The sequence below is a fragment of the Ruditapes philippinarum genome, unplaced genomic scaffold (genome assembly GCF_026571515.1).
Source record: "Ruditapes philippinarum isolate M1 unplaced genomic scaffold, ASM2657151v2 ctg1610_1_1_1_1, whole genome shotgun sequence".
Classification (NCBI taxonomy): domain Eukaryota; kingdom Metazoa; phylum Mollusca; class Bivalvia; order Venerida; family Veneridae; genus Ruditapes; species Ruditapes philippinarum.
In genome coordinates, this window is record NW_026859270.1 from 109,187 (window position 1) to 120,361 (window position 11,175).

Genomic DNA, 11,175 nt, shown 5'->3' on the forward strand with positions numbered 1-11,175 from the left:
GAATAGGTATTTGTCAATAAACTATTACAAATATGGATCCGAATCCATTAGAAATTAGTAAGATGCTTGGAGGATCGATAATTCTAGCCATATACCCTCTATTGTCTCATAGAAAGGAAAACTTTAGCATGTCGAAGTTGAAGGTACTTGAGTAGAAACTTCGTCACATCGAAACTTCGACTTACGAATATACATGCATACTGTTATAAGTTAAGCAGTGTAACGTTATAATTTATCCTAATAAATTAAACGACTCTAAGCTTAATTTTGAAGATAATTATAGTCGCATCGTAGTATCCTGAACATATCATCTGCGATGAAAAAAATAATAAGATTGGAGATTTTCGTGATGAATGAAGGAACTAACTAAGGTTAAAGAGAGTGAAACATTGCTGGACGATTTGTTTTTCTTTCTTCATTTAGTTTATTGAGATCCACAAATTTGTTCTTTAAATTTCAAATCAGGAACATCATTATTCTGGTCAGTTATAATGTTTTATTGATAACCGTGCTTTCCTCTATCAGAATCTTTATCTCTAAAACGGACAAAATAGTTTCTAAGTACTAGCATACTTCTTATGTATATGTTATTCGTTAATTTCTTGACTTTTTGAAAATAATTGAACCGCATACATTGATTAACTGTCAAATGCGTCTTTAAAAATAAGTTTACAGCGCATATTGATTTTTGCCTTAACCGATTAGAAACAAATGTCTTAATTTGTACCCAGACAAAACATTTGCATTTATATAGCTTGTATTTATAAAGCTCAATTCATAATGATGGAACAGAAATATTTATTAATAATCACAATATAAAGAGCCAGAACGTGAGACATACATTGTGAATGTATGAAATATATGAGAGTACAGAAAGCAAATTGCAACATTGATGTACCGGCGTTCATTTAGTTAAGTGAAAGGTCAACCTTACATTAGTCCATTGTTTTATGAAATTTCGAATCAGGAATATTGTTATTCTGGTCAGTTCTAATGCTGCAATGTTTTCTTCGTTTGGTATTTCTTGTGACGTTTGATTGTTCAATAGTTAAGTAAAGTGTTGTGTCGTATTTTACACTCGACAAGCGTTAAACCTTTTGCAAATTTCAAATACAGAGAAAGGTGCATGTTGTAAGCATTCGTTCAATCTAACCTGACCATTTCGTTTTAAAGAACCAAGCGTGCTACAACAGAAAATATAGCTTAAGCATCAGTGAACTTTGAAATAGCAAATCATAAATGGAACAAATAATATGGGCTATTTTGAAATGCTGCCGCCAAGCCATACACTGGAAGTCAATTTGTAATAGTTCGAATACCCCGTTGACATAAATAAGTCTGCAAGGGTCTTGATATTTATACATAATGTTATACATTAAGTTTGAGAATAACGTGGTACATTGGTGGCATGCCATTAATAGGTGATGTTAAATAATTATAACAAACGGGATTTAAGATACACATAAAAATGAAATATACCATTTTTATTGATATAAAAAATGGAATATACCATTTTATTGATATAAGAATGAAGTATACTATTTCTATTAATATGAAAATGAAGAATATAATTTTCATTGATATTAAAAAATGATATATACCATTTTTAATGATATAAGAATGATGTATACTTTTTCTATTGATATAAAAATGAAGTATGTCATTTCGTTGTTAAAAAATGAAATATACGTTTTTTTTATTGATATAAACATGAGGAATACTATTTTAATTGATAAACGCATCCTCAGGCTAGTCAGTATTATATATGACTTGGCCTTCAAAAGGTCAATTCAAACCACTTGCCCCTCACCGCTATGGGTTCGAATCCTGACAGGGACTTTGGATTTTTTCATGTGAGGAAGCTATCCAGCTAGCTTACGGAACGTCGATGGTTCTACTCAGGTGCCCGTTCGTGCCTGAAATAATGCACGGAAGTGCACCTGAGGTCTTCCTCCATCAGTAAAGCTGGAACGTCGCGATATGACCTATACTGTGTCGATGTGACGTAAAACCCAAAACAAACAAACAACCAAAAGGTCAACATTGTAATTTAAACAAACATTTCAATTCATGATTCATAGAATAGCAGAAAGAACTTAATCTTACCAATTCTAAAAAAACGCGCATATATCAGTTAACAAACTTGAAAAAATAAATGATATCAGAATTTTCAAAATATACCCGTATATAGCGATATACTTGATATATATATACATGTCTCACACATATTTAAGTTAAAACTGATTGCAAACCATGATAAATATATTTTTTTCTTATTTGAACTGTCATGAATTGTACATGTCTGTTGTATTGCAAAACAATTTCTTTCCAATATTTACACTTGGCTATCAGATTGAGTGTTTTCAAATTACAGAGAATGTGACATTTACGATGAAAATGTAATCTCAACACAATCAAATAATGCTCACAATTCTGTAAGCCTTGCTGTAGATAATTTACAACAATGAACGAAGAGTTTCAACTTAATGAAATTTCTAGGATCGTAAGTCCATTGGGAGTTCTTGTTTCCAACAAATACATTAGTTGTCTTGATGAAATATTGATTCTGATGACATGTAAGACATATATCATATGTATAAGGTTACCATCAGAACTTATGGTTCAATTAATACCGCAAATAAATAAATAAAAAAACATCATGTACTTTACATTAATTTTATTATATGTCTACGGCTGCTGTAATTATACATAACTTGCATTTTTAAGAAAACAATATTTCTTAACCTTTACTATGATAATAGAATTTTTGTCATTAATCTCCTGCCATTTCATTTTTAACAATCTCCTAAATATATTTATTTGAGATATCATGCAATAATTATACTAGCTATGCCTGTTTTTAAACATAAATTAGATTATTTGTTTCATTTGATACAACTAAAAATTCAAAGATAAAGATTTATAGTCATATAAATGCATATATACATGTCCGTTTCAAGTCCTTAAATACGATACTTTACTCAATTTATTTTGTACGTTTATTTTCTGTAAAAAGCGTCCGATGTTATGTCATAAAATCTTTAAAACTAATTATCTTTTTGACTGCGTTTAATCAAATATATAATTTTATAAATTCTTTATATATTTGATGTTTTGTAACTCCTCGTCTAATTCTAAATATGAATATTGTAATTGTTTATCACATATGGTTCAGGTTCTCGTATAACGCTGACAAATAAAACAAATAAACATTAAGGGCCTTATTTTGAATTTAGACGTAAAATCAAAACCAAGAATTCGACGTTGAAGCAAGTTGGATATGTCAATCGAGCAATGCAGTGGTTCGAGTTGTTATTTAGCTGAGTCTTCTTCGGACCTCCACAAGTGGTATTGGTAAAACTCATGTTCTCTGTTCTATTTCATAAACTCGTCAGTTGCCTTTTTATTATACATAAGGTAAAAGATTAGGATAAAAGCGTCAAAATAACATCCTTAAAAATAATTGAAAAAAAACTTGATTAGAAATAAGCTATTTATGCTAAATCAAAACTTCATCAGTTGAAATAAATCATTGAAGAAAAGAGCAATGCACAAAATGCCCTCTTCTGTCTTTCATTTGGCCGGCGATTAACCAAAAACTATAAAAATATTTATTTAAAGATATTATCTTGAATTTCATAAGTAGATATATGTTATGAGAACAAGACGTCAATTTAAAAATTGATTCAGCATCATTGCCTCATGCTTTTGAAAAAAAGTCTCAAATACATCTTCGTGTTCTTACATATTTTATACATATTTGTAAATGAAAAATTGAGCATTTCAAATAACAATTAAAGTGACATTTTCTGCAATACTATAACCTCTTTCCAATCAGATATTACTCATAGTACTGTTAACCTTGTTGTAGATAACGTACGACAATAAATGGAGAGCATTTCACGTAATGGAATTTCCAGAATTATAAGTCTATAGGGATTCCTTGTTTTCAACAAACACATTTGTTATCTTGATGAAATATTGATTTTGATTACATATAAGACATATATGAATAAGGTTAACGGCCATATAAGTCTAAGTGAAACATTGATTGTGAGCTCCGTGGCTTAAAACGTTAAGAAAGTAATATTATTCTAATTAAAATATGATGAAAGATGATTCACTCAAGATTTTTCTGAACTTGTTTCCGCGTTTATTTTCGTTTTTATTTTCACAGATAGCTAAAATGTCAATGTTATCTGACCAGAAGAACAATGTTACTGATTCAAAATTGAAAATTCTGCAATCCAACTTTCAAAATATTGGACAATATAAGGCGTCATGATAATTAAAAACATAATATTTACTTTACTCAAGAAACATCAAGTATAAACCAATATTTCATCAGGTAGATCTGTTTTATAAAATAAGATTAAGTTTCTATGTTGGTTTCATATCAAGACTTTTCCACAGATTTTTTTCGGAGAAAACCGCAGTGAACGTCTTTTATTTATTTTATCTTTTGCTTTATTTTGTTACTTCTTATAAAACATGAAAAAAAGCATGATTCTTTAACATAGGTTATTTCAAATCAAGACAGACTCACAAAATATCTCTTTAACCGCTTGTCCAGTAAAGGTATTTACAATAGGTGGATACCCCCTGCTCTGAATCCTGAGCAGAAACATGCAAAATGAATGTTGCTAAAAGGTTACCGAAAATAAACCAAAATGACAATGATCTGTTTCTTAACACGGAAGTTTCAATAGATGAGATTTTGATATGACCCCGAACTGAAACGACAAAATGGAACACATGGGCCTTATTATAATTAGACGAAAAAAAGATATTTGAATATAAAGGTGATCATCGCCAATAAAAATAAAAACTTACTATTCAATTAATATCGCATGACAACACCGCATTAAAAAACCTGGATGAGTTTGTCACATTTGACGTAACATAACATGGAAAGTTTGCCATACCCTCTCTGAAATTGAGTCAAATCCATCATATTTTGATTTATTTCCTAAAAAACAACTGCTAGAAGCGCGTTAGGAGGGCCTACAGCCTCGTAGTAGTGTAACCACTGAAATATCACGTATATAAAATTTTGGTTCCCTTGTTATGCAAGATGGAACACTTTTACACATATGTTCATAAACCATTGAAAATGGTGGTTCTTAAATTAAGTATTAGAGATACTCCGTCAGTTGCAGTAAACAAATATTGCAAATGTGCATATCTGCATATATTTATAAAGTGTGTGTTGAATAAATATTTAAAGACGGAAAGATAACATATAAATTTCATGCATATTTTCTCTTGGTCTACATACAATTTTTTTGGAGTATTTAGCATCATTTTAATAGAGTGTGGATAAAAGGATAAGGCACTTTATTACTTGCTTACATATATATTGTATTCATTATATTATTTCCCAACAATAGGACTTGTATAGTTTTCATACAACAAAAATCCAGAAAAGATGCTATGTCCATGACCATAGAACGACTTGTCAGACACCAGGTTTTGTACTGTAACATCATCTCCTTTTTGAAGCTGAAGAACAATAGTTTGGCCTGTGGTATCATTTCCGGACTCTACACCACTTACGTACATTGTTGTGATTGCTTTTCCATTTTTGACAAATTGAGCATTGCCACTGACATGGAAGAATGAAACAAGCGTCGTAGAGAACACGTATGTTCCTGACACTGGAGCAACGAATGATCCTAGATGCGGATTGTACCCATTTCCAATATTTGTCACGACATTTTCAAAAATAAAAGGTTGATGAACGCCAGCATGTTCTAAATGATTTTCCATCTTGGCGAAAAAGGCGACTTGTGTTTCAGGTTCTTGTCTCCTTATCCTATTTATGTGTTGGCCTATAAAGAATTAAAAAGAAACATTTCATTTCGACCTTAATCTTATTTAACTTGATTAAATATAGACTTAGTTCGATGCAAATGTCACTAAAAATAAACAAAAAAGTGCTTCAATTACACTTTCAATGTGTTGCAACTTATGATTACGTTGAATAACAAAAAAACAATACTTATATAGACATAATTTTACCTTTTTATTGCAATTTATCCTGACAAAAATGTAGAAAATATACCATTTTCTCTGTTGGCATCGGTCTCCACTTCGGCTTCAACTGTTGTTGCCTTTTCTCCTCTTCTTTGCATTCTCTTTCTATGGTTCACAGTCAGTCGCCTAATTAGATTTTCCAAATGGATGGTACGTTTATGTTGGACTTGCATCTTATTTTCCAAGCTGGCAATTTGCACCTTTTGAAGTTGGTCTTGTGAACTTAATGTATCCACTTTAAGCAGAAGCTCTTGAATTACACCTTCATATATATCCAACCGTTTTAGAATAGCAGCTTCTGTTTCTATAAATAAATAAATAAATAAATAAATTGATGAGTTAAACGTAAAAATGATTATTTCAATTACAACTAATAAAATGTACACATATTTGGCTTCGAGTCTTGTGAGAAGGGCAAAAACATATCACATTCCTTAATTAAACTTTAAATAATTTTTATCATTATACTTCCTTTCGATAAAATTCTTTTTTGTTTCTTACCAGTTTCAGTCTTTGCCATCCCAAATAGAATAACACTGAGTATTATATACACCAGAAACATTTTCTCTTCTATTTTCATTAGAGCAATACTTCATAAAAATTGCTAAAATTACAATATTGTGTTCACATATAGATACGAAATGAGGTCAGTGGCATGTAGTATGTCTTGCATATATAAGTGAATGCGACGTAGTTTTAAATCACTAGTATACGATTTTAAAGTATACGATCTAAAATTGGAAAGGATTTTTTTATCTTCAAAATATAGAAATGACTTAATGCCTCGGTCAATACATTGTGTTGTAATTTTAGTCATATGCTACATAGTATACATGCATACAATTCTAAAATTGAAAAATTAGTTTTATCATATGAGTGTCAGTATCAAAGTCATTGTTTCTATAATTATGTCAGTCCTTCACAACAGGTAATCTAATCGAATGAGAAAAACAGATTTTACAAGTTACGAGCTTTCCAAACTATTATTGAGAGTCCATTAATTTGATTAGAAAAATTGGAATGTCCGTGAGAATGTTAAAAAAGATTCACTGAATTTGATAAGTAATTATTTAAATGGCCGTGAGAATGTTTAAAATATTATTTTGAATTAAGGTATTACCATCCTAATGCCTTACCTCCACTTTGAAGAGTATTCAAATAGGTTAGAACTACTGTTAACTACATTGAAAATGAGGGCCATGGGTTCAAACCTCTAATGGGTCAACTTTTTCTTTCTTTTTTTTCTTTTAACATTATTTATGTTTCTTTCCATCCATTTTGGGTAGAAAAAAGTGTTTATTTTTTATTATTTATTTTCCTACTTAGGGAGCCAACAAATTCCTTAAAAATTACCCGAATGAGTGCCTGTTTTCAAAGTTTTCCTAAATTTTCAAAAAAGTATATTGGTTGATCTTCTAAAATATTACATACTTTTACCGTCTTGTTTTGATTTTATTACGCTTTGAACATATCAGGTACCATATCTATAACTAGATTTAGCATTATTTAGCCAATCAATAAATAGCTGGCAAGTGGCCTAGTCATGCGGAGATCTCATGGACGTGTTCTTTGGGTTAGGGCTTTAGCCCTTATCATGTTCAAAGAAGACCCTCTCTAGTAATACAAAATCTAATTTGCAACGGAAATGATCAAATGGTATTTTGAATGGTAGGCTCGTGAATATGATGTTTCTTCCCGAAATTTACATAGAGAAAGAACAAATCGCCGGTACAAAAAATGACCAAGCCACGCGGAAATCTCCTGCACATATAACTTGGGTTAGGGCTTTAGGCCTTTTCATGCTCAAAGGAGACCCTCTCAAGTTGTACAAAATTAAATTTGCAACGGAAATGATCAAATGGTTTTTGAATGGTTGGCTCGTAAATATGATGTTTCTTCCCGAAAATTACATAGAGAAAAAACAAATCGCCGGTGCAAAAAATGACCAAGCCACGCGGAAATCTCCTGGACATATTACTTGGGTTAGGGCTTTAGGCATTTTCATGTGTAAAAGAAGACCCTCTCTAGTTATACAAAATCGAATTTGCATTTGAATTGGTCAAATGCCTTTTGAACGGTTAGCTAGTAAAATTGATGTTTCTTCCGAAATTTATATACAGAAAAAGCAAATAGCTGGCAAGTGACCTAACCATGCAGAGATCTCATGGACGTGTTCTTTGAGTTAGGGCCTTAAGCTTTATCATGTGCAAAGAAGACCCTCTCAAGTTGTACAAAATAAAATTGATTTGAAACGGAATTGATCAAATGGTTTTTGAATGGTAGGCTCGTGAATATGATGTTTCTTTTCGAAATTTACATAGAGAGAGAACAAATCGCCGGTGCAAAAAAAAGACCAAGCAACGCGGAAATCTCCTGGACATATTTCTTGGGTAAGGGCTTTAAGCTTTTTCATGTGTCCAAAATTTATATACAGAAAAAGCAAATGGCTGGCAAGTGACCTAGCCATGCAGAGATCTCATGGACGTGTCCCTTGGGTTAGGGCTTTAAGCCTTATCACGTGCAAAGAAGACCCTCTCAAGTTGTTCAAAATCAAATTGCAACGGAATTGCTCAAACGGTGTTTGAATGGTAGGCTCGTGAATATGATGTTTCTTCCCAACATTCACATAGAGAAAGAACAAATCACAGGTGTAAAAATGACCAAGACACGCGGAATTCTCCTGGACATATTACTTTGGTTAGGGCTTTAGGCCTTTTCATGTTCAAAGATCGTCTCAAGTTGTACAAAATCAAATTTGCAACGGAATAAATCTAAGGCTTTTTGAATGGTAGGCTCGTGAATATGATGTTTTTCTCGAAATTTACATAGAGAAAAAACAAACCGCCGATGCAAAAAATGACCAATCCTCGCGAAAATCTCCCGGACATATTACTTGGGTTAGGGCATTGAGCCTTTTCATATCCAAAGAAGACCCTCTCTAATGGTACAAAATCGATTTGCATTGGAATTGGTCAAATTGCTTTTGAACGGTAGGCTCGTAATTTTCTGTTATTTATGAATTATTATACAGAAAAAGCAAATCGCTGGCAAGTGACCTAGCCATGCGGAGTTCTCATGGACGTGTTCCTTGGGTTAGGGCTTTAAACCTTATCAAGTGCAAAGAAGACCTTCTCAAGTTGTACAAAATCAAAATTGCAGCGGAATTGATCAATGCTTTTTTAATTGTTGGCTCGTGAATATAGTGTTCTTTTCCGAAATTTACATAGAGAATAAACAAATCGCCGATGCAAAAAATGACCAATCTACGCGGAAATCTCCTAGACATATTACTGGGGTTAGGGCATTAGGCCTTTTCATGTCCAAAGAAAACCCTCTCTAGTGGTACAAAATCGATTTGCATTGGAATTGGTCAAATGGCTTTTGAACGGTAGGCTCGTAAAATTAATGTTTTTTTTCCCCAAAATTCATATACAGAAGAAGCAAATCGCTGGCAAGTGACCTAGCCATGCGGAGATCTCATGGACGTGTTCCTTGGTTTAGGGGTTTAAGCGTTATCATTTGCCAAGGAAACCCTCTCAAATTGTACAAAATTAAATTTGCAACGGAATTGATCAAATGGTTTTTGAATGGTAGGCTCGTGAAAAAGATGTTTCTTCCCGAAATTTATATAGGGAAAGAACAAATCGCCGGTGCAAAAAAATGACCAAGACACGCGGAAATCTCCTGGAAATATTAGTTGGGTTAGGGCTTAAGGCCTTTTTATGTGCAAAGAAGACCCTTTTTACCAGTACAAAATCGAATTTGCATTGGAATTGGTCAATGGCTTTTGAACAGTAGGCTCGTAAAATTGATGTTTTTTTTTTCCGAAATTTATATAAAGTAAAAGCAAATCGCTGGCATGTGACCTAGCCATGCAGAAATCCCATGGACGTGTCCCTTGAGTCATTGGGTTAAGGCTTTAAGCCTTATCATGTGCAAAGAAGACCCTCTCTAGTTGTACAAAATTGAATTTGAATTGGAATGGGTGAAATGGCTTTTGAACGGTAGGCTCGTAAAATTGACGTTTTTTTCCGAAATTTATATACTGGAAAGCAAATCGCTGGCAAAATGCGGAGATCTCATTGACGTGTTCCTTTGGTTAGGGCTCTAAACCTTATAATGTGCAAAGAAGACCCTCTCAAGTTGTACAAAATCAAATTTGCAACGGAATTGATCAAATGGTTTTTGAATGGTAGGCTCGTGAATATGATGTTTCTTTTCGAAATTTACATAGAGAGAGAACAAATCGCCGGTGCAAAAAATAACGAAGCCCCGCGGAAATCTCCTTGACATATTACTTGGGTTAGGGCTTTAGGCCTTTTCATGTGCAAAGAAGACCCTCTCTTGTTGTACAAAATCGAATTTGCATTGGAATTGGTCAAATGGCTTTTAAACGGTAGGCTTGCAAAATTGATGTTTTTTCCTAAATTTATATACAGAAAAACCAAATCGCTGACAAATGACCGAGCCATGCGGAGATCTCATGGACATATTCCTTGGGTTAAGGCTTTAAGCTTTATCATGTGCAAAGAAGTCCCTCTCAAGTTGTACAAAATCAAATTTGCAACGGAATTGATCAAATGATTTTTGAATGGTAGGCTCGTGAATATGATTTTTCTTCCCGAAATTTACATAGAGAAAGAACAAATCGCCGGTGCAAAAAATGACCAAGCCATACGGACATCTCCTGGACATATTACTTGGGTTAGGGCTTTAGGCCTTTTCATGTGCAAAAAAGACCATCTCTAGTTGTACAAAATCGAAATTGCATTGGAATTGGTCAAATGGCTTTTCAACGGTAGGCTCGTAAAATTGGTGTTTTTTTTCCGACATTTATATACAGAAAAAGCAAATCGCTGGCAAATGACCTAGTCATGCGGAGATCCCATGGACGTGTTCCTTGGGTTAGGGCTTTAAGCCTTTTCATGTGCAAAGAAGACCCTCTCAAGTTGTACAAAAATCAAATTTGCAACGGAATTGATCAACTGTTTTTTGACTAGTAGGCTCGTGAATATGATGTTTCTTTTCGAAATTTACATATAGAAAGAACAAAACGCCTGTGCAAAAAATAACGAAGCCACGCGGAAATCTCCTGGACATATTACTTTGTTTAGGGCTTTAGGCCTTTTCATGTTCAAA

The 11,175-nt window shown here is 33.0% G+C and overlaps 1 protein-coding gene across 1 annotated transcript; it reads right to left on the bottom strand.

Annotated features, from left to right (window-relative positions):
* Positions 1-5,346: 5,346 nt before the first annotated feature.
* Positions 5,347-6,705, bottom strand: LOC132755931 (caprin-2-like). The gene is made up of 3 exons (XM_060746870.1): positions 6,538-6,705; positions 6,065-6,340; positions 5,347-5,831 (listed from the first exon to the last, which is right to left on the bottom strand). The coding sequence occupies exons 1-3, from the start codon at positions 6,614-6,616 to the stop codon at positions 5,374-5,376; spliced, it is 813 nt and encodes a 270-aa protein (XP_060602853.1). The 5' UTR covers positions 6,617-6,705; the 3' UTR covers positions 5,347-5,373.
* Between the last annotated feature and the right edge of the window lie 4,470 nt (positions 6,706-11,175).